The 24,890-nt window shown below is 48.4% G+C and overlaps 1 protein-coding gene across 1 annotated transcript in view; it reads left to right on the plus strand.

The window, feature by feature from the left end:
- The window catches only part of LOC310875988 (SLIT-ROBO Rho GTPase-activating protein 3-like), a gene marked incomplete at its 3' end in the record, with an annotated part of 97,434 nt that overhangs the window by 31,938 nt on the left and 40,606 nt on the right, over positions 1-24,890 (plus strand). Inside the window, exons 3-4 of the mRNA XM_083789437.1 lie at positions 10,850-11,012; positions 22,700-22,762. Of these exons, the coding sequence (XP_083645563.1) occupies positions 10,850-11,012; positions 22,700-22,762 (226 nt within the window). The remainder of the gene's footprint in view (positions 1-10,849; positions 11,013-22,699; positions 22,763-24,890) is intronic.

Here is a 24,890-nt window from a genome sequence, read left to right on the forward strand (position 1 = left end):
CCCATGCATGGAGGCAGACATCTACAGTAGAATGGAGACACCCCGTGCATGGATGGATGCAGACATCTACAGTAGAATGGGGACACCCCATGCATGGAGGCAGACATCTACAGTAGAATGGGGACACCCCATGCATGGAGGCAGACATCTACAGTAGGATGGGGACACCCCATGCATGGAGGCAGACATCTACAGTAGAATGGGGACGACCCATGCATGGAGGCAGACATCTACAGTAGAATGGGGACACCCCATGCATGGAGGCAGACATCTACAGTAGAATGGAGACACTCCATGCATGGAGGGAGACATCTACAGTAGAATGGAGACACCCCATGCATGGATGGAGGCAGACATCTACAGTAGGATGGGGACACCCCATGCATGGAGGCAGACATCTACAGTAGAATGGGGACACCCCATGCATGGATGGAGGCAGACATCTACAGTAGAATGGGGACACCCCATGCATGGATGGAGGCAGACATCTACAGTAGAATGGGGACACTCCATGCATGGAGGGAGACATCTACAGTAGAATGGAGACACTCCATGCATGGAGGGAGACATCTACAGTAGAATGGAGACACCCCATGCATGGATGCAGACATCTACAGTAGAATGGGGACACTCCATGCATGGATGGAGGCAGACATCTACAGTAGAATGGGGACACCCCATGCATGGAGGCAGACATCTACAGTAGAATGGAGACACCCCATGCATGGAGGCAGACATCTACAGTAGGATGGGGACACCCCATGCATGGATGCAGACATCTACAGTAGAATGGGGACACCCCATGCATGGAGGCAGACATCTACAGTAGAATGGGGACGACCCATGCATGGAGGCAGACATCTACAGTAGAATGGAGACACCCCATGCATGGAGGCAGACATCTACAGTAGAATGGAGACGACCCATGCATGGAGGCAGACATCTACAGTAGAATGGAGACACCCCATGCATGGATGGAGGCAGACATCTACAGTAGGATGGGGACACCCCATGCATGGAGGCAGACATCTACAGTAGAATGAGGACACCCCATGCATGGAGGCAGACATCTACAGTAGAATGGAGACACCCCGTGCATGGATGGATGCAGACATCTACAGTAGAATGGGGACACCCCATGCATGGAGGCAGACATCTACAGTAGAATGGGGACACCCCATGCATGGAGGCAGACATCTACAGTAGGATGGGGACACCCCATGCATGGAGGCAGACATCTACAGTAGAATGGGGACGACCCATGCATGGAGGCAGACATCTACAGTAGAATGGGGACACCCCATGCATGGAGGCAGACATCTACAGTAGAATGGAGACACTCCATGCATGGAGGGAGACATCTACAGTAGAATGGAGACACCCCATGCATGGATGGAGGCAGACATCTACAGTAGGATGGGGACACCCCATGCATGGAGGCAGACATCTACAGTAGAATGGGGACACCCCATGCATGGATGGAGGCAGACATCTACAGTAGAATGGGGACACCCCATGCATGGATGGAGGCAGACATCTACAGTAGAATGGGGACACTCCATGCATGGAGGGAGACATCTACAGTAGAATGGAGACACTCCATGCATGGAGGGAGACATCTACAGTAGAATGGAGACACCCCATGCATGGATGCAGACATCTACAGTAGAATGGGGACACTCCATGCATGGATGGAGGCAGACATCTACAGTAGAATGGGGACACCCCATGCATGGAGGCAGACATCTACAGTAGAATGGAGACACCCCATGCATGGAGGCAGACATCTACAGTAGGATGGGGACACCCCATGCATGGATGCAGACATCTACAGTAGAATGGGGACACCCCATGCATGGATGGAGGCAGACATCTACAGTAGAATGGGGACACCCCATGCATGGAGGCAGACATCTACAGTAGAATGGAGACACCCCATGCATGGAGGCAGACATCTACAGTAGGATGGGGACACCCCATGCATGGAGGCAGACATCTACAGTAGGATGGAGACACCCCATGCATGGAGGCAGACATCTACAGTAGGATGGGGACGACCCATGCATGGATGCAGACATCTACAGTAGGATGGGGACACTCCATGCATGGAGGCAGACATCTACAGTAGAATGGAGACACCCCATGCATGGAGGCAGACATCTACAGTAGGATGGGGACGACCCATGCATGGATGCAGACATCTACAGTAGAATGGGGACACCCCATGCATGGAGGCAGACATCTACAGTAGAATGGAGACACCCCATGCATGGAGGCAGACATCTACAGTAGAATGGAGACACCCCCGTGCATGGAGGCAGACATCTACAGTAGAATGGGGACACCCCATGCATGGAGGCAGACATCTACAGTAGGATGGGGACACCCCATGCATGCATGGAGGCAGACATTACAGTAGAATGGAGACACCCCATGCATGGATGGAGGCAGACATCTACAGTAGAATGGGGACACCCCATGCATGGAGGCAGACATCTACAGTAGGATGGGGACACCCCATGCATGGATGCAGACATCTACAGTAGAATGGGGACACCCCATGCATGGAGGCAGACATCTACAGTAGAATGGGGACGACCCATGCATGGAGGCAGACATCTACAGTAGAATGGAGACGACCCATGCATGGAGGCAGACATCTACAGTAGAATGGAGACACCCCATGCATGGATGGAGGCAGACATCTACAGTAGAATGGGGACACCCCATGCATGGAGGCAGACATCTACAGTAGAATGGAGACACCCCATGCATGGATGGAGGCAGACATCTACAGTAGAATGGAGACGACCCGTGCATGGAGGCAGACATCTACAGTAGAATGGAGACACCCCGTGCATGGATGGATGCAGACATCTACAGTAGAATGGGGACACCCCATGCATGGAGGCAGACATTTACAGTAGAATGGGGACACCCCATGCATGGAGGCAGACATCTACAGTAGAATGGGGACACCCCATGCATGGATGGATGCAGACATCTACAGTAGAATGGAGACACTCCATGCATGGAGGGAGACATCTACAGTAGAATGGAGACACTCCATGCATGGAGGGAGACATCTACAGTAGAATGGGGACACCCCATGCATGGAGGCAGACATCTACAGTAGAATGGGGACACCCCATGCATGGATGGATGCAGACATCTACAGTAGAATGGGGACACTCCATGCATGGAGGCAGACATCTACAGTAGAATGGGGACACCCCATGCATGGAGGCAGACATCTACAGTAGGATGGGGACACCCCATGCATGGAGGCAGACATCTACAGTAGAATGGGGACACCCCCGTGCATGGAGGCAGACATCTACAGTAGAATGGGGACACCCCATGCATGGAGGCAGACATCTACAGTAGGATGGGGACACCCCATGCATGGAGGCAGACATCTACAGTAGAATGGGGACACCCCATGCATGGAGGCAGACATCTACAGTAGGATGGGGACACCCCATGCATGGAGGCAGACATCTACAGTAGAATGGGGACACCCCATGCATGGAGGCAGACATCTACAGTAGAATGGAGACACCCCATGCATGGAGGCAGACATCTACAGTAGAATGGAGACACTCCATGCATGGAGGCAGACATCTACAGTAGAATGGGGACACCCCATGCATGGAGGCAGACATCTACAGTAGAATGGGGACACCCCATGCATGGATGCAGACATCTACAGTAGAATGGGGACACCCCATGCATGGAGGCAGACATCTACAGTAGGATGGGGACACCCCATGCATGGATGCAGACATCTACAGTAGGATGGGGACACCCCATGCATGGAGGCAGACATCTACAGTAGGATGGGGACACCCCATGCATGGAGGCAGACATCTACAGTAGAATGGAGACACTCCATGCATGGATGCAGACATCTACAGTAGAATGGGGACGACCCCCGTGCATGGAGGCAGACATCTACAGTAGAATGGGGACGACCCACCCGTGCATGGAGGCAGACATCTTGGTGGCCTCGGGCAGAGTGCAGAGTCGTGCAAAGTCTCTCCCAACTAGGTCACACACGTACAGTAGTCTTTAACCTCCCCCTGCCCGGCATGTGTATCATGTGACATGTCATTTCATCTTATACACAATATACTCACGCCATATAGGCTGCTGCCAGGCAGGCAGGCTGCCAGCCAACCAGCCAGGCAGGCAGCCAGCCAGCCAGCCAGCCAGCCAAGCAGGCAGGCAGCCAGGCAGCCAATTATTTACATTCACTCAGCGGGCAGTCTGGGAACACGGCACAGCATCCTTTATAGACGCTACTATATGTTATTTATACAGTATATATGTCTGACGGTGCTTCTCCAGCTTTCTCATTTGAAGGACGGCCAAATTGCTGCGTGCGTGCGTGAGTGAGTGAGTGAGTGAGTGCGTGAGTGCGTGCGTGAGTGAGTGAGTGAGTGCTTGAGTGTGTGTTTGTGCGCCCAGAGGCCTGCAGTGTGTTCTTTTTTTTTTTTTTTTTTTTTAAGATATTTTTTTGCGGCTTACGCCTTTTATTGATTTTTTAAGGGACAGATAGTAGGCTGACAGGAAACGGGAGAGAGATGGGGGGATGACATGCGGTAAAGGCCGTGTCGGGTCCGGGAGTCGAACCCGCGGCACACTGGATCACCAGTCCGGTGCCCAGACCGTTACGCTACGGCCTGGGCCCTGCAGTGTGTTCTGACATTCAGCTCATCGTTCTTAGAAGAAGGCTTTGATGCCCTGCAGCTCGGTGTGTGTGTGTGTGTGTGTGGTATAGGCCAGGGGAATCGTGGATGTGATAATAATAATAATAAACTTTATTTATATAGCACCTTTCATACATAAATGTAGCTCAAAGTGCTTTACAGAGCAGAAAAAATAATAAAAGCAAAACAAAACAGCATTAAAACAGGCAAGCAGTTAAAACAATAGGACAATGGTACAAAGATAAGAACAGATAAAATAAGGCAACGACATTAAAAACAAGCAGAATAAAAAAATAATAATAATAAAGATCACTTAAAAGCAATGTTGTAGAGGTGGGTCTTAAGCTGAGCTTTAAAAATGTATACAGAGGCTGCCTGACGAAGGTACAGTGGGAGCTTGTTCCATGAAAAGCTGCTTCCCCGTATTATTTTTAGTTGCCATTTTTTTTAGGCAAAGCGAGCAGGCCAGCAGTGGAGGACCTTAGGGGCCGGTTTGGGACATATTTAGGCAGGCAGTCAAGTAGGTAGGGAGGTGCGAGACCATTGAGAGCTTTATAGACAAGTAAAATAATTTTAAAATCAATCCTAAAAACAACAGGAAGCCAGTGCAGTGATGCCAAAACTGGAGTAATATGTTCTCTCATCTTAGTTCTAGTTACAACTCTAGCTGCTGCATTTTGGACAAGTTGTAGTCTGTCAGTTGTTTTCTTAGGCAGTCCTGACAAGAGCGCATTGCAGTAGTCAAGCCGAGAAAAAACAAAGGCGTGGATTAGCGTTTTTGCATCGTCCAAGGACAAATAGGCTCTGATTCGTGCAATATTTCTAAGGTGAAAAAAGGCAATCTTGGTAACATGATTAATGTGTGAATTAAAATTCAATTCAGTGATGTGACCAGAAACCCTAAAAACTCAGTACAGTATGAGATTACCGTTAGATTTGAAGAAAGGACACGTCGAGGGGAAAAAGGGAAAGTCCTGAGGTCACTCGCTCATCCCCTGGTTCATGGAAGTTGGTCTCTCTATGGAGAGAGACGTGGGGTCCTCTTCAAATCGTCTCATATAAGTGATATTGTCAGGGAGGTGTGTCTGTATCGTTTACGACAGTCAGTCAGTCAGTCAGTCATATTTCATACAGTCTGTTTCTAGCGGAAATAGTCCAGCAGCAGTAACATTAGCGTCTATAGATGGCTCTTAGTGGTCAATGTTTGGGGCGGCTGTGGTTCAGGAGGTAGAGCAGGTCGTCCAATGATCCCTGGGTCGGCGGTTCGAATCCCGGCTCCTCCTCCTGTCCTACATGTGGAAGTGTCCTTGGGCAAGACACTGAACACCACACTGCCTCCAGTGGTCACCACCGTCATGTGGATGTGGGAAGTGAGGACGCCTGCGTCGACTGTTTGCCGCTTCTCCTCCCAATGTATGAATGAATGAACCTTCACCTCCCAATGTATGAATGAATGAACCTTCACCTCCCAATGTATGAATGAATGAACCTTCACCTCCCAATGTATGTATGAATGAACCTTCACCTCCCAATGTATGAATGAATGAACCTTCACCTCCCAATGTATGAATGAATGAACCTTCACCTCCCAATGTATGAATGAATGAACCTTCACCTCCCAATGTATGAATTAATGAACCTTCACCTCCCAATGTATGAATGAATGAACCATTGAGTAGTCACGTAGTGCATAGAAAAGCACTATAAAAATGCAATCCATTATTATTATTATTATTATTATTATTATTAATGTGAAGCCTAAAGGAAGCTCTGGGCATCAACAACCTCATCAACAACATCAAATATATATATACAGTATATATATTATATATATATATAATTTTGAATCCGCTCCACTAGTCCTTGGAAAGGGAGCGTTCTACATGTGAGGCCAAACCAGGACACGCATTACTGCCTCCACACTGGAAGAGCACCGCTCTGTTTTAGAAACTATATCACAAGACATTGCCCTATTTCCATCAATGCTAGATAGGGAATGTCTAGCTGCTAGGTAGGTGAATTTAGTGTCATCGTGGCATCATCATCACAGATTGCTGCTCGCTCTTTCACTTGACCTAGCTCTGAACGTCAACATGAGCATCTCTGAGTTGACCTAGCGCTGTCAGTCATGCACGGCAAACCAGTACAGTACAGTACAGTACAGTACAGTACAGTCACTGGGACAAGGAGAAAATAATAGAGCACTCCCTCATGGGATGGGGGGGGGGGGGGGGGGGTGCATGCATGTGAAACGTTTAGAGGGTGATTTCTCTCTCTCTCTCTCTCTCTCTCTCTCTGTACCACTGGCCCACATTCTCTCCATGGTCACAGTTTGTATCAGGTTGTTGATGACGGGTAGAAACCTCTCATCTCCATGTTTTGTATCTGTTTGTATCAGGTTGTTGATGACGGGTAGAAACCTCTCATCTCCATGTTTTGTATCTGTTTGTATCAGGTTGTTGATGACGGGTAGAAACCTCTCATCTCCATGTTTTGTATCTGTTTGTATCAGGTTGTTGATGACGGGTAGAAACCTCTCATCTCCATGTTTTGTATCCGTTTTGTATTTTATTTTGTGTGCTTGCTGCTGTTCTCTGTGTTTAGAGTGTATTTAGTTGTATTCTTGTGTACAGCACTTTGTAAACTCTGAGTTGTAAATCCACTTTATAAATAAAGTGGATTGGATTGGATTGGATAAAGAAGTAATTCAATTAGACTCTAGAATGTAGAAGAATTGTTATTTTGATTGTTTGCCAACAGCGTGGAACAAAATATCCTTTAGCTTTGGTTCTGAGAGGCTGGGTGGTCCAAATGGTTCTGAGAGGCTGGGTGGTCCAAATGGTTCTGAGAGGCTGGGTGGTCCAAATGGTTCTGAGAGGCTGGGTGGTCCAAATGCATGGGTCTGAGAGGCTGGGTGGTCCAAATGGTTCTGAGGGGCTGGGTGGTCCAAATGGTTCTGAGAGGCTGCAGTGGTCCAAATGGTTCTGAGAGGCTGCAGTGGTCCAAATGGGTCTGAGAGGCTGGGTGATCCAAATGGGTCTGAGAGGCTGGGTGGTCCAAATGGGTCTGAGAGGCTGCAGTGGTCCAAATGGTTCTGAGAGGCTGGGTGGTCCAAATGGTTCTGAGAGGCTGGGTGATCCAAATGGGTCTGAGAGGCTGGGTGGTCCAAATGGGTCTGAGAGGCTGCAGTGGTCCAAATGCAGAGCAAATAATGGGCCTGGATATGAAAAGGGTTTAAAATACACTGTCCTGGAGCACGGAGAACAAAGAGTCAACCTTATTCCAGTCCTTATTGAATTATTCACATCCTTAAAGACCGCATTCCAACCTGGCACAGCTATTCTGGGCAGCATGTCCTTGTTGGAGGCAGACTTATAAAGCAAAGCTTGGGATGAGCTTGTAGATCACGGCAAAGTCACAGGTGAGCTTGTAGATCACAGCAAAGTCACAGCGAGACTGATGTTTCAGACGAGGACTGTGACTGCATAAGGAGATATAATTCGTGTTCTTTACAAGCTTGTAGGTCTGCTATTTTTTTTAAATCGAAGAACGACATTTTTAGAATCTGATCTCAGGTCAGAATGGGTTAATTAATGGCACGCAGGGACGTGCAGAGAGTGTTCGAGGGTCTGAAAAAAAAAAACTCAACTGGGGTTAAAAGCCAAGGTGTAGAGGTGGGTCTTTAGGCGGGATTTAAAGGTCTTTATGAAGGTATTTAACAATCATTTAGCAATAATGTAACTCTTGAAAAACGTGAAATGAAATGAGTCCATTTGGTTTCATTTTACACTCTCAAGAGTTACACATTAACCCATTTTGGGGGGAACCCCTTTTGGTGTTAGCATTATGTTATGCTTTAGCTATTGAAAAATAGCATATCTACAAGCTCATAGCGCGCCACCGAGTGGCGCGCTACGAGCTTGTAGATCTGCTATTTTTGAAAAATCGATGAACGACTGACATAGAAACATAGCTTTTTCAGAAAACTGTCAGGATGTAGAAGACATTTTTAGAATCTGATCTCAGGTCAGAATGGGTTAATAGTAATAGCAACTGTCCGTCATTTAGCTGCATGGGGACCACCTGGAACCCCCTCCAGGACCCCCGGTGGTCCCTGGACCACAGGTTGAGAACCCTGTGCTCTAGGAGACGTGTGTGATGTCGCTAAAGGTCCTTTCAGGACATCTGACTGAGCACGCACGCACGCACCACACACGCACGCACGCACCACACACGCACGCACGCACGCACGCAAGCACCACGCACGCACGCACCACGCACGCAACACACGCGCACGCAACGCACGCACACACCCACGCACAGCCATCACTGTTCATCTAATGTGATGCTACAGTAATTAACCACTCAAAACACTCCAGGAAAATAGATGTGTCACCGAACAAACAAACAAATTCAATTTCAATTAAATTGAATACAAATGCATTTATTGAGCATGAGAAAAACATAGGTTTACATTGCCAAAGCAAAAAAGTGGAACAATACGATGAAAAAAGAAACAACTGAAAGTCAGAATCTCCGCTTACAGTAAGCAATGGCAATACATCACATACTGTACAGTCATAGGATCATAAGGACAATACATACAGTCATATGATCATAAGTGAACCAAGAACCTACCGTCAGTCTAACAGTAGAATATAAGGGCGACGGTGGCTCAGCGGTATAGTGGCCGGATGGTAACCGCAAGGTTGCCAGTTCGATCCCTGTGGGCTCCCCCAGAGTCAGTGTGGAAGTGTCCTTGAGCAATCTATGTAAAGGTGTGTGAATGTGTGTTTGTGAATGGGTGAATGTAATGCACAATCTATGTAAAGCGCCTTGGATAAAGGCGCTATATAAATGCACCATTTACTTTTTTATATTTTTTTATATCAATAATCTGTACAGTCTTAGTTCCATTGATCCAACAGTAGAATATCAATAATCAGATCCATTATTGATCCAAGCCGGATCAGAACATGTCCAGAGTGGTTCTGGACATGAACGATGCAGAATAAACCAAACCTCAGAGTCATTAAGGCTGAACTTCCTTAATCGTCTGCAAAATGAAATCACACACAAGCAATTTGGTGTGAGGATGATTAAGCTCACATGCTATAATATACCCTAACAGCAGCTTGTGTGTGTGTGTGTGTGTGTGTGTGTGTGTGTGTGTGTGTGTGTGTGTGTGTGTGTGTGTGTGTGTGTGTGTGCGTGTGCGTGTGCGTGTGCATGCGTGCGTGCGTCCTATCTAATTGCCCCATTTCCATGATTCCTGTGCACATTAGCACAGTGACCTCAGGCATGCAACCTCTAACCCCGGGTCTGAATGGAGATCAGTTGTGTGTGCGTGTGCGTGTGCGCGTGCACGTGCGCCACGCTATGGACTTGTAGTTCTGCTATTTTAGAAAAATCGTGAAAATGTGCCTCAAATCTTTGAATATATATTATTACAGAGTGAGCATTTTAACTCAAATCTTTGCTTCTGGCGGGGGGAGGAGAGGGTCCCTGGAACAACATATTTTCAGATGGGGGGGGGGGGGGGGGCATATTACATATCATTTTTGTGGTCCTTGACATGAAATATTGAGCACCACTGATACAGAAACATGAGGTTTTTTCAGAAAACTGTCAGGATGTAGAAGACATTTTTTTAATTTCGATGTGTCTTCTCCCTTCTGGCTCCAAAACTGTGGAATGCACTTCCCATTGCAGTCAGAACTGCAGCATCACTCCCAATCTTTCGCCGTAGTCTGAAAACCCACCTTTTCAGACTCCATCATGGCCCATAGCACTTACCCCACCCCCTTAGATAGCATTTCTGTAGACTGAGATAGCATTTGATACAGACTTATAGCATGTTATGTAGACAGCACTATAATTGCATTGTATGTAGTCATAGCACGTCATATAGTACATATGTATAGCATAGTATAGTATATATGTATAGTTTATATGTATAGTTTCATTATATAGATATTCCACCGTTACTTTCTTAGCTTACGCATGTTTCTTGATAAATGTTTTTATGTGATCTATTCCCATGCTTTTTTGTTCTTGCTTAATGTAAATCGCTCTGGATTAAGAGCGTCTGCTAAATGCCTAAATTGTAAATTGTCCTCTGTGTCTTCTCCCTACAGGAAGGAGCAGAGCTTGCTGACCACGGTCAACTGCTGGTATCTGGTCCTGAACCAGGCGCGGCGGGAGAGCCGCGACCACGCCACGCTCAGCGACGTCTACAACAACAACGTGATCGTCCGCCTGGCGCACGTGGGCGAGGACGTCATCAGGCTCTTTAAAAAGGTTTCACCGTTGTTCACTAAAACGTCCATTACTCCATTCCATTCCACACGTTGTTTCTGTCATTTTGGGGTTTCGTCCTCGACGAAAACAATCTGGTGACCGCAAAATGATCACCCCGTTACGACATGGGAAAGTATATGCGTCACAGATTTTAATCACTTTAACCATTATTTTATACTTTGGCTATTACAAAATAGTAGATTTACAATAAAAGCTCGTGATGGCTGATTTTACACGCCGATTTACAAGCTCACAACTTGTTAGTATTTTCAGCATGCAACCAAGTGTAAAATGACTTTTACTTATACTGGATCTCTTGTCCACTAGTCCTTATACTGGATCTCTTGTCCACTAGTCCTTATTCTGGATCTCTTGTCCACTAGTCCTTATTCTGGATCTCTTGTCCACTAGTCCCTTCGTAACATGTTGGTCTAGTTTTTATTTGTTGACGAAATTGTCAATACATTCAGTCTAGTTTCATAGTCATCATAGCTTAGTTTTTTGTTTGTTTTTATTTCGTCTTCCCCAGTGAAGTCGACAAACATTTTCCGTCTTCGTCAAACAAAATCAACACCGTTAACTTTCTGCTGCTGGCGTTTAACTTTGAAAGCCAATGCATGTATACGTGCACACACACATGCTTAACGCACACGCACGCTTAATGCACACGCAGCGCTACCAGCGAGCAGTACTGTGTGTGTGTGTGTGTGTGTGTGTGTGTGTGTGTGTGTGTGTGTGTGTGTGTGTGTGTGTGTGTGTGTGTGTGTGTGCACTGCACAGCTGCCTCTGCTGGGGAGCGGTCAACCGCATAAAAACTGCACCTTCAGCTCGCCTGTCCTCTGAGTCAAGTCCAAGTGCACCTTGCTTTTTTTTTATCTGCATGGGGGCTGTCCTCTGGTTTTACTCTGAAAAGCCTTTATCTGCATGGGGGCTGTCCTCTGGTTTTACTCTGAAAAGCCTTTATCTGCATGGGGGCTGTCCTCTGGTTTTACTCTGAAAAGCCTTTATCTGCATGGGGGCTGTCCTCTGGTTTTACTCTGAAAAGCCTTTATCTGCATGGGGGCTGTCCTCTGGTTTTACTCTGAAAAGCCTTTATCTGCATGGGGGCTGTCCTCTGGTTTTACTCTGAAAAGCCTTTATCTGCATGGGGGCTGTCCTCTGGTTTTACTCTGAAAAGCCTTTATCTGCATGGGGGCTGTCCTCTGGTTTTACTCTGAAAAGCCTTTATCTGCATGGGGGCTGTCCTCTGGTTTTACTCTGAAAAGCCTTTATCTGCATGGGGGCTGTCCTCTGGTTTTACTCTGAAAAGCCTTTATCTGCATGGGGGCTGTCCTCTGGTTTTACTCTGAAAAGCCTTTATCTGCATGGGGGCTGTCCTCTGGTTTTACTCTGAAAAGCCTTTATCTGCATGGGGGCTGTCCTCTGGTTTTACTCTGAAAAGCCTTTATCTGCATGGGGGCTGTCCTCTGGTTTTACTCTGAAAAGCCCCGCCGCCCCGCCGTCCTTCCCCCCCCCCCCCAAAAAAAAAACAACCTGTGAGGTATTAATCTTCCATTACTACCTGGTGCTGTCACGTCTGATCTCTCTCTAGAAGCGTTTATATTCCAAACAAGATGCTTTGGTTAAGCAATAGCGTCAGTTGATTCTTCATATCCATATGAGTGCAGCGGTCGGGATGTTTATTTTCCAAACACAGTACTTATATGAGTTGATCTAGAATCCCCCCTATGGAGATTACAATGCAAATAACAAAGTAATTAATTCTTGCCCTGATGAAGACCTTCAAGGTTCTTTATCATTTGTCTCCCGATGAAGACATTTGTCTTAGACAAATAAGGGCCTGCATGCAAGCGTAGCCCTTATGTCCTTATTTATGCCCATGTCGCCGCAGTGCTGTCAGTCCTGTCTGTCCCTCTGCTATGAGCTACAGACGGCCTACTGAGTGAGGGACATGTCTGTCCTCTCACTCTGAGCTACAGACGGCCTACTGCTGATGAGGGACATGTCTGTCCCTCTGCTATGAGCTACAGACAGCCTACTGAATGAGGGACATGTCTGTCCTCTCACTCTGAGCTACAGACGGCCTACTGCTGATGAGGGACATGTCTGTCCCTCTGCTATGAGCTACAGACAGCCTACTGAATGAGGGACATGTCTGTCCCTCTGCTATGAGCTACAGACAGCCTACTGAATGAGGGACATGTCTGTCCTCTGCTATGAGCTACAGACAGCCTACTGAATGAGGGACATGTCTGTCCTCTCACTATGAGCTACAGACGGCCTACTGAATGAGGGACATGTCTGTCCTCTCACTATGAGCTACAGACGGCCTACTGAATGAGGGACATGTCTGTCCCTCTGCTATGAGCTACAGACAGCCTACTGAATGAGGGACATGTCTGTCCTCTCCTATGAGCTACAGACAGCCTACTGAATGAGGGACATGTCTGTCCTCTCACTATGAGCTACAGACGGCCTACTGAATGAGGGACATGTCTGTCCCTCTGCTATGAGCTACAGACGGCCTACTGAATGAGGGACATGTCTGTCCCTCTGCTATGAGCTACAGACGGCCTACTGAATGAGGGACATGTCTGTCCTCTGCTATGAGCTACAGACGGCCTACTGAATGAGGGACATGTCTGTCCCTCTGCTATGAGCTACAGACGGCCTACTGAATGAGGGACATGTCTGTCCCTCTGCTATGAGCTACAGACAGCCTACTGAATGAGGGACATGTCTGTCCCTCTGCTATGAGCTACAGACAGCCTACTGAATGAGGGACATGTCTGTCCTCTATGAGCTACAGACAGCCTACTGAATGAGGGACATGTCTGTCCCTCTGCTATGAGCTACAGACAGCCTACTGAATGAGGGACATGTCTGTCCTCTGCTATGAGCTACAGACGGCCTACTGAATGAGGGACATGTCTGTCCCTCTGCTATGAGCTACAGACAGCCTACTGAATGAGGGACATGTCTGTCCTCTGCTATGAGCTACAGACGGCCTACTGAATGAGGGACATGTCTGTCCCTCTGCTATGAGCTACAGACAGCCTACTGAATGAGGGACATGTCTGTCCTCTGCTATGAGCTACAGACAGCCTACTGAATGAGGGACATGTCTGTCCCTCTGCTATGAGCTACAGACAGCCTACTGAATGAGGGACATGTCTGTCCCTCTGCTATGAGCTACAGACAGCCTACTGAATGAGGGACATGTCTGTCCCTCTGCTATGAGCTACAGACAGCCTACTGAATGAGGGACATGTCTGTCCCTCTGCTATGAGCTACAGACAGCCTACTGAATGAGGGACATGTCTGTCCCTCTGCTATGAGCTACAGACAGCCTACTGAATGAGGGACATGTCTGTCCTCTGCTATGAGCTACAGACAGCCTACTGAATGAGGGACATGTCTGTCCTTTGCTATGAGCTACAGACAGCCTACTGAATGAGGGACATGTCTGTCCTCTGCTATGAGCTACAGACAGCCTACTGAATGAGGGACATGTCTGTCCCTCTGCTATGAGCTACAGACAGCCTACTGAATGAGGGACATGTCTGTCCTCTGCTATGAGCTACAGACGGCCTACTGAATGAGGGACATGTCTGTCCCTCTGCTATGAGCTACAGACAGCCTACTGAATGAGGGACATGTCTGTCCTCTGCTATGAGCTACAGACAGCCTACTGAATGAGGGACATGTCTGTCCCTCTGCTATGAGCTACAGACAGCCTACTGAATGAGGGACATGTCTGTCCCTCTGCTATGAGCTACAGACAGCCTACTGAATGAGGGACATGTCTGTCCCTCTGCTATGAGCTACAGACAGCCTACTGAATGAGGGACATGTCTGTCCCTCTGCTATGAGCTACAGACAGCCTACTGAATGAGGGACATGTCTGTCCTCTGCTATGAGCTACAGACGGCCTACTGAATGAGGGACATGTCTGTCCCTCTGCTATGAGCTACAGACGGCCTACTGAATGAGGGACATGTCTGTCCCTCTGCTATGAGCTACAGACAGCCTACTGAATGAGGGACATGTCTGTCCCTCTGCTATGAGCTACAGACAGCCTACTGAATGAGGGACATGTCTGTCCCTCTGCTATGAGCTACAGACAGCCTACTGAATGAGGGACATGTCTGTCCCTCTGCTATGAGCTACAGACGGCCTACTGAATGAGGGACATGTCTGTCCCTCTGCTATGAGCTACAGACAGCCTACTGAATGAGGGACATGTCTGTCCCTCTGCTATGAGCTACAGACGGCCTACTGAATGAGGGACATGTCTGTCCTTTGCTATGAGCTACAGACAGCCTACTGAATGAGGGACATGTCTGTCCTCTGCTATGAGCTACAGACGGCCTACTGAATGAGGGACATGTCTGTCCTCTGCTATGAGCTACAGACAGCCTACTGAATGAGGGACATGTCTGTCCCTCTGCTATGAGCTACAGACAGCCTACTGAATGAGGGACATGTCTGTCCCTCTGCTATGAGCTACAGACAGCCTACTGAATGAGGGACATGTCTGTCCTCTGCTATGAGCTACAGACAGCCTACTGAATGAGGGACATGTCTGTCCTCTGCTATGAGCTACAGACAGCCTACTGAATGAGGGACATGTCTGTCCTCTGCTATGAGCTACAGACGGCCTACTGAATGAGGGACATGTCTGTCCTCTGCTATGAGCTACAGACAGCCTACTGAATGAGGGACATGTCTGTCCCTCTGCTATGAGCTACAGACAGCCTACTGAATGAGGGACATGTCTGTCCCTCTGCTATGAGCTACAGACGGCCTACTGAATGAGGGACATGTCTGTCCCTCTGCTATGAGCTACAGACGGCCTACTGAATGAGGGACATGTCTGTCCCTCTGCTATGAGCTACAGACAGCCTACTGAATGAGGGACATGTCTGTCCTCTGCTATGAGCTACAGACAGCCTACTGAATGAGGGACATGTCTGTCCTCTCACTATGAGCTACAGACAGCCTACTGAATGAGGGACATGTCTGTCCCTCTGCTATGAGCTACAGACGGCCTACTGAATGAGGGACATGTCTGTCCCTCTGCTATGAGCTACAGACAGCCTACTGAATGAGGGACATGTCTGTCCCTCTGCTATGAGCTACAGACGGCCTACTGAATGAGGGACATGTCTGTCCCTCTGCTATGAGCTACAGACAGCCTACTGAATGAGGGACATGTCTGTCCCTCTGCTATGAGCTACAGACGGCCTACTGAATGAGGGACATGTCTGTCCCTCTGCTATGAGCTACAGACGGCCTACTGAATGAGGGACATGTCTGTCCCCCTGTTATGAGCTACAGACGGCCTACTGAATGAGGGACATGTCTGTCCCTCTGCTATGAGCTACAGACGGCCTACTGAATGAGGGACATGTCTGTCCCCCTGTTATGAGCTACAGACGGCCTACTGAATGAGGGACATGTCTGTCCCTCTGCTATGAGCTACAGACGGCCTACTGAATGAGGGACATGTCTGTCCCCCTGTTATGAGCTACAGACGGCCTACTGAATGAGGGACATGTCTGTCCTCTGCTATGAGCTACAGACGGCCTACTGAATGAGGGACATGTCTGTCCCCCTGTTATGAGCTACAGACGGCCTACTGAATGAGGGACATGTCTGTCCCCCTGTTATGAGCTACAGACGGCCTACTGAATGAGGGACATGTCTGTCCTCTGCTATGAGCTACAGACGGCCTACTGAATGAGGGACATGTCTGTCCCTCTGCTATGAGCTACAGACGGCCTACTGAATGAGGGACATGTCTGTCCCTCTGCTATGAGCTACAGACAGCCTACTGAATGAGGGACATGTCTGTCCTCTGCTATGAGCTACAGACAGCCTACTGAATGAGGGACATGTCTGTCCTCTGCTATGAGCTACAGACAGCCTACTGAATGAGGGACATGTCTGTCCCTCTGCTATGAGCTACAGACGGCCTACTGAATGAGGGACATGTCTGTCCCTCTGCTATGAGCTACAGACAGCCTACTGAATGAGGGACATGTCTGTCCTCTGCTATGAGCTACAGACGGCCTACTGAATGAGGGACATGTCTGTCCCTCTGCTATGAGCTACAGACAGCCTACTGAATGAGGGACATGTCTGTCCCTCTGCTATGAGCTACAGACGGCCTACTGAATGAGGGACATGTCTGTCCTCTGCTATGAGCTACAGACAGCCTACTGAATGAGGGACATGTCTGTCCCTCTGCTATGAGCTACAGACAGCCTACTGAATGAGGGACATGTCTGTCCCTCTGCTATGAGCTACAGACGGCCTACTGAATGAGGGACATGTCTGTCCTCTGCTATGAGCTACAGACAGCCTACTGAATGAGGGACATGTCTGTCCCTCTGCTATGAGCTACAGACAGCCTACTGAATGAGGGACATGTCTGTCCCTCTGCTATGAGCTACAGACAGCCTACTGAATGAGGGACATGTCTGTCCTCTGCTATGAGCTACAGACAGCCTACTGAATGAGGGACATGTCTGTCCTCTGCTATGAGCTACAGACGGCCTACTGAATGAGGGACATGTCTGTCCCTCTGCTATGAGCTACAGACGGCCTACTGAATGAGGGACATGTCTGTCCCTCTGCTATGAGCTACAGACAGCCTACTGAATGAGGGACATGTCTGTCCCTCTGCTATGAGCTACAGACAGCCTACTGAATGAGGGACATGTCTGTCCTCTATGAGCTACAGACAGCCTACTGAATGAGGGACATGTCTGTCCCTCTGCTATGAGCTACAGACAGCCTACTGAATGAGGGACATGTCTGTCCTCTGCTATGAGCTACAGACGGCCTACTGAATGAGGGACATGTCTGTCCCTCTGCTATGAGCTACAGACAGCCTACTGAATGAGGGACATGTCTGTCCTCTGCTATGAGCTACAGACGGCCTACTGAATGAGGGACATGTCTGTCCCTCTGCTATGAGCTACAGACAGCCTACTGAATGAGGGACATGTCTGTCCTCTGCTATGAGCTACAGACAGCCTACTGAATGAGGGACATGTCTGTCCCTCTGCTATGAGCTACAGACAGCCTACTGAATGAGGGACATGTCTGTCCCTCTGCTATGAGCTACAGACAGCCTACTGAATGAGGGACATGTCTGTCCCTCTGCTATGAGCTACAGACAGCCTACTGAATGAGGGACATGTCTGTCCCTCTGCTATGAGCTACAGACAGCCTACTGAATGAGGGACATGTCTGTCCCTCTGCTATGAGCTACAGACAGCCTACTGAATGAGGGACATGTCTGTCCTCTGCTATGAGCTACAGACAGCCTACTGAATGAGGGACATGTCTGTCCTTTGCTATGAGCTACAGACAGCCTACTGAATGAGGGACATGTCTGTCCTCTGCTATGAGCTACAGACAGCCTACTGAATGAGGGACATGTCTGTCCCTCTGCTATGAGCTACAGACAGCCTACTGAATGAGGGACATGTCTGTCCTCTGCTATGAGCTACAGACGGCCTACTGAATGAGGGACATGTCTGTCCCTCTGCTATGAGCTACAGACAGCCTACTGAATGAGGGACATGTCTGTCCCTCTGCTATGAGCTACAGACAGCCTACTGAATGAGGGACATGTCTGTCCCTCTGCTATGAGCTACAGACAGCCTACTGAATGAGGGACATGTCTGTCCCTCTGCTATGAGCTACAGACAGCCTACTGAATGAGGGACATGTCTGTCCCTCTGCTATGAGCTACAGACAGCCTACTGAATGAGGGACATGTCTGTCCCTCTGCTATGAGCTACAGACAGCCTACTGAATGAGGGACATGTCTGTCCTCTGCTATGAGCTACAGACGGCCTACTGAATGAGGGACATGTCTGTCCCTCTGCTATGAGCTACAGACGGCCTACTGAATGAGGGACATGTCTGTCCCTCTGCTATGAGCTACAGACAGCCTACTGAATGAGGGACATGTCTGTCCCTCTGCTATGAGCTACAGACAGCCTACTGAATGAGGGACATGTCTGTCCCTCTGCTATGAGCTACAGACAGCCTACTGAATGAGGGACATGTCTGTCCCTCTGCTATGAGCTACAGACGGCCTACTGAATGAGGGACATGTCTGTCCCTCTGCTATGAGCTACAGACAGCCTACTGAATGAGGGACATGTCTGTCCCTCTGCTATGAGCTACAGACGGCCTACTGAATGAGGGACATGTCTGTCCTTTGCTATGAGCTACAGACAGCCTACTGAATGAGGGACATGTCTGTCCTCTGCTATGAGCTACAGACGGCCTACTGAATGAGGGACATGTCTGTCCTCTGCTATGAGCTACAGACAGCCTACTGAATGAGGGACATGTCTGTCCCTCTGCTATGAGCTACAGACAGCCTACTGAATGAGGGACATGTCTGTCCCTCTGCTATGAGCTACAGACAGCCTACTGAATGAGGGACATGTCTGTCCTCTGCTATGAGCTACAGACAGCCTACTGAATGAGGGACATGTCTGTCCTCTGCTATGAGCTACAGACAGCCTACTGAATGAGGGACATGTCTGTCCTCTGCTATGAGCTACAGACGGCCTACTGAATGAGGGACATGTCTGTCCTCTGCTATGAGCTACAGACAGCCTACTGAATGAGGGACATGTCTGTCCCTCTGCTATGAGCTACAGACAGCCTACTGAATGAGGGACATGTCTGTCCCTCTGCTATGAGCTACAGACGGCCTACTGAATGAGGGACATGTCTGTCCCTCTGCTATGAGCTACAGACGGCCTACTGAATGAGGGACATGTCTGTCCCTCTGCTATGAGCTACAGACAGCCTACTGAATGAGGGACATGTCTGTCCTCTGCTATGAGCTACAGACAGCCTACTGAATGAGGGACATGTCTGTCCTCTCACTATGAGCTACAGACAGCCTACTGAATGAGGGACATGTCTGTCCCTCTGCTATGAGCTACAGACGGCCTACTGAATGAGGGACATGTCTGTCCCTCTGCTATGAGCTACAGACAGCCTACTGAATGAGGGACATGTCTGTCCCTCTGCTATGAGCTACAGACGGCCTACTGAATGAGGGACATGTCTGTCCCTCTGCTATGAGCTACAGACAGCCTACTGAATGAGGGACATGTCTGTCCCTCTGCTATGAGCTACAGACGGCCTACTGAATGAGGGACATGTCTGTCCCTCTGCTATGAGCTACAGACGGCCTACTGAATGAGGGACATGTCTGTCCCCCTGTTATGAGCTACAGACGGCCTACTGAATGAGGGACATGTCTGTCCTCTGCTATGAGCTACAGACGGCCTACTGAATGAGGGACATGTCTGTCCCCCTGTTATGAGCTACAGACGGCCTACTGAATGAGGGACATGTCTGTCCCTCTGCTATGAGCTACAGACGGCCTACTGAATGAGGGACATGTCTGTCCCCCTGTTATGAGCTACAGACGGCCTACTGAATGAGGGACATGTCTGTCCTCTGCTATGAGCTACAGACGGCCTACTGAATGAGGGACATGTCTGTCCCCCTGTTATGAGCTACAGACGGCCTACTGAATGAGGGACATGTCTGTCCCCCTGTTATGAGCTACAGACGGCCTACTGAATGAGGGACATGTCTGTCCTCTGCTATGAGCTACAGACGGCCTACTGAATGAGGGACATGTCTGTCCCTCTGCTATGAGCTACAGACGGCCTACTGAATGAGGGACATGTCTGTCCCTCTGCTATGAGCTACAGACAGCCTACTGAATGAGGGACATGTCTGTCCTCTGCTATGAGCTACAGACAGCCTACTGAATGAGGGACATGTCTGTCCTCTGCTATGAGCTACAGACAGCCTACTGAATGAGGGACATGTCTGTCCCTCTGCTATGAGCTACAGACGGCCTACTGAATGAGGGACATGTCTGTCCCTCTGCTATGAGCTACAGACAGCCTACTGAATGAGGGACATGTCTGTCCTCTGCTATGAGCTACAGACGGCCTACTGAATGAGGGACATGTCTGTCCCTCTGCTATGAGCTACAGACAGCCTACTGAATGAGGGACATGTCTGTCCCTCTGCTATGAGCTACAGACGGCCTACTGAATGAGGGACATGTCTGTCCTCTGCTATGAGCTACAGACAGCCTACTGAATGAGGGACATGTCTGTCCCTCTGCTATGAGCTACAGACAGCCTACTGAATGAGGGACATGTCTGTCCCTCTGCTATGAGCTACAGACGGCCTACTGAATGAGGGACATGTCTGTCCTCTGCTATGAGCTACAGACAGCCTACTGAATGAGGGACATGTCTGTCCCTCTGCTATGAGCTACAGACAGCCTACTGAATGAGGGACATGTCTGTCCCTCTGCTATGAGCTACAGACAGCCTACTGAATGAGGGACATGTCTGTCCTCTGCTATGAGCTACAGACAGCCTACTGAATGAGGGACATGTCTGTCCCTCTGCTATGAGCTACAGACAGCCTACTGAATGAGGGACATGTCTGTCCCTCTGCTATGAGCTACAGACAGCCTACTGAATGAGGGACATGTCTGTCCCTCTGCTATGAGCTACAGACGGCCTACTGAATGAGGGACATGTCTGTCCCTCTGCTATGAGCTACAGACGGCCTACTGAATGAGGGACATGTCTGTCCCTCTGCTATGAGCTACAGACAGCCTACTGAATGAGGGACATGTCTGTCCCTCTGCTATGAGCTACAGACGGCCTACTGAATGAGGGACATGTCTGTCCCTCTGCTATGAGCTACAGACCAGTGTTGTTTTCGTCGACTAAAACTAAGACGAAAAATGTTGGTCGACTACCTTTTTCCACTGACGAAAACTAAATGGAAACTAAATGAAAACTAAGCTATGATGACTAAAACTATAAGACTAAATATAGTGACAATTTCGTCAACAAATAAAAACTAGACTAAAATGTTAGGAAGGGACTATAGTGGACAAGAGATCCAGTATAAGTCATCGGCTATTTTCAGCAAGTGTAAAATCAGCCATTACGACGGCATCAAGGCCCGCCAAAATACATTTTAGTCGACTAAATCAACTGTAGATTTAGTCGACTAAAATCTTATGACCTTTAGTCGACTAAAACTAGACTAAACACTAAGACATTCCAGTAAAATGTGACTAAAACTAAATTAAACCATTTCAAGAGACTACGACTAAAACTAAAATCAAAATTTGCTGCCAAAAGCAACACTGCTACAGAAGGCCTACTGAGTGAGGTCCCATCCATCACAGAGCTGTAACTGTTGCTGCGTGTTGTGTTGTCCTTGGGAAATAAATGTCCCCCTGCTGCGTCTCGCTGTCGCACAGTGCTATTTATATGCCTCTCCTCCTGCCTGGCGTGCTCTCTCATGGCATCGTTACACCGACCGCACGGTGCTTCAGAAATAAGAAAATAAGAAATGACAACGTTTCGGTATAGAGAGAGAGAGAGAGCCGACATCCCTCACCTGCTGAATAATAATACCAAAAGAAACGCGTCAAGGAAGGGAAATGAAATGTGTGCATTGCAGTGTTAGTCTAGAATGATAATGAGACATTTGATTTGAATGTGTGTGCTTTCTTTTTCTTTTCTTTTATCTTATTTTCATTTTTTTGCCTTTTAATATGCAAATGACCACCTGTTTGTGTTTTTGTGCAGAGTAAAGACATCGGCGTACAGATGCACGAGGAGCTGGTGAAAGTCACCAATGAGCTTTACACGGTGAGTCTGTCTGTCTGTCTGTCTGTCTTTCTGTCTGTATCTGTCTCTCTGCTGCTGTGTGGTGTGTGTGGTGTGTGTGGTGTGTGTGTGTGTGTGTGTGTGCGTGTGCGTGTGCGTGTGCGTGTGTGTGTGTGTGTGTGTGCGTGTGCGTGTGCGTGCGAGTGCGTGCGTGCGTGCGTGCGTGGTCCAAAAATGTTTGGACAAAAAAGGGAAGCAACATGAAAACTAAGCTATAATGACTATAATAAAGACTGAGGGCTGTATTTTGCGTGTCTTAAGTACCAGGTCTTATTCCCTAACTTGAGTAAACTAAAGACCTGGAGGCGTGATCAATGCCATTTGGCTATTCTGAGTGGCCAAAGAGCATTGACCACGCCTCCAGGTCTTTAGTTTACTCAAGTTAGGGAATAAGACCTGGTACTTATAAGACACGCAAAATACAGCCCTAAATATATTGACAATTTCACCAACAAATAAAAACTAGACAAAAATGTTAGGAAGGGACTATAGTGGACAAGAGATCCAGATTAAATAAAAGACAAGTCGTTTTACAATTGGTTGCATGCTGAAAATTGCCGATCTACAAGCTCACAACGCGTCGCAGCGCGACGTGTTGTGAGCTTGCCGATCGGCTATTTTCAGCAAGTGTAAAATCAGCCATTAGGACGGCATCAAGACCAGCCAAAACACATTTTAGCCGACTCGACTGTAGATTTAGTCGACTACAACTAAACTAACGCTAAAACATTCCAGGTGACATAGAAGACATTTATAGAATCTGATCTCAGGTCAGAATGGGTTAAAACTAAATGCAAACTAATCAAAAGACTAACATTTTAATCAAACACTGGTCTACAAGCCCACAGACTGACGGGCTATGTTTTGCCACTGCACCCGACAAAGCATAAGATAAGATAAGCCGTCTGTCCGGGCCAGATAATAAGGCCTTATCAGCGGCGCCGAGCCTCAAACGGGTCGTTGTCTTCCTGGTGCGGACCGGGACATGAGAAGGGGAGAATTTGCATGTTTTCCTCCCGCGGTGTGGAAGTGGTTTTGTGGACAGCAGTTTGAAGGAGAAGGTGTTCCTCTGACCCCCAGGAGGCTGACAGGCAGCACACTCAGCAGGCTGGTCTGTGCTGTGCTGTGCTGTGCAGTGCAGTGCAGTGCAGTGCAGTGCAGTGCAGTGCAGTGCAGTGCAGTGCAGTGCAGTGCAGTGCAGTGCAGTGCAGTGCAGTGCAGTGCAGTACAGTACAGTACAGTGCAGTGCAGTGCAGTGCAGTGCAGTGCAGCTAACCTGTTCTGACATTCCATATGTTGATCCTTCCCCATCCGTCCTTCCTCTTCTATGTCTCCCTTTTGACTGATACCTGTCCATTTAAACTCTAGACGGGCCCTCCCCAAAGTTGTTAGTGGAGCCGCGCCCGGTAGCCGACGAAAACTGGATGACTCAACAGGCCCGAAACTCTGACAGTGTACAGTATAGATTCAGTAGAACCGGTTCCAAATGTGACGGAACCGATTCCGGTTGCTCAGGGTTTACGGATCCGGTTCCTCCGGTTTATCCGGTTTCCCGGGTGAAGCCGTTCAAATACACTCTCCTCTCTCCAGGGATCATGTGATCACGTGATCACCAGTAGTGAGGCTGCTGACATGGAACATGAGATGGGCGGGGCTGGCATTGACGCCGGCCGGCGCCCGCTGCTTTTTTACCGCACCGCTGTGGCGAATAGGACATCTGAGTTACCAGTCAATAGGCTCTATGCTGCACACAGCGGCCATTTTGGAAAGAGCATGGGCCCCTTCCCTACTTCCTTCACAGGTGTTACCGCTGATGTTAATGAAGGCTCTGTTCCATTCTGGTCAAACAGAGTCAGTGTTAATGATGCTAATGAAGGCTCTGTTCCATTCTGGTCAAACAGAGTCTGTGTTAATGATGCTAATGAAGGCTCTGTTCCATTCTGGTCAAACGGAGTCAGTGATAATGATGCTAATGAAGGCTCTGTTCCATTCTGGTCAAACAGAGTCAGTGATAATGATGCTAATGAAGGCTCTGTTCCATTCTGGTCAAACAGAGTCAGTGTTAATGATGCTAATGAAGGCTCTGTTCCATTCTGGTCAAACAGAGTCA

Source organism: Protomyctophum parallelum (assembly GCF_964188405.1).
Source record: "Protomyctophum parallelum genome assembly, chromosome: 18".
Lineage (NCBI taxonomy): Eukaryota > Metazoa > Chordata > Actinopteri > Myctophiformes > Myctophidae > Protomyctophum > Protomyctophum parallelum.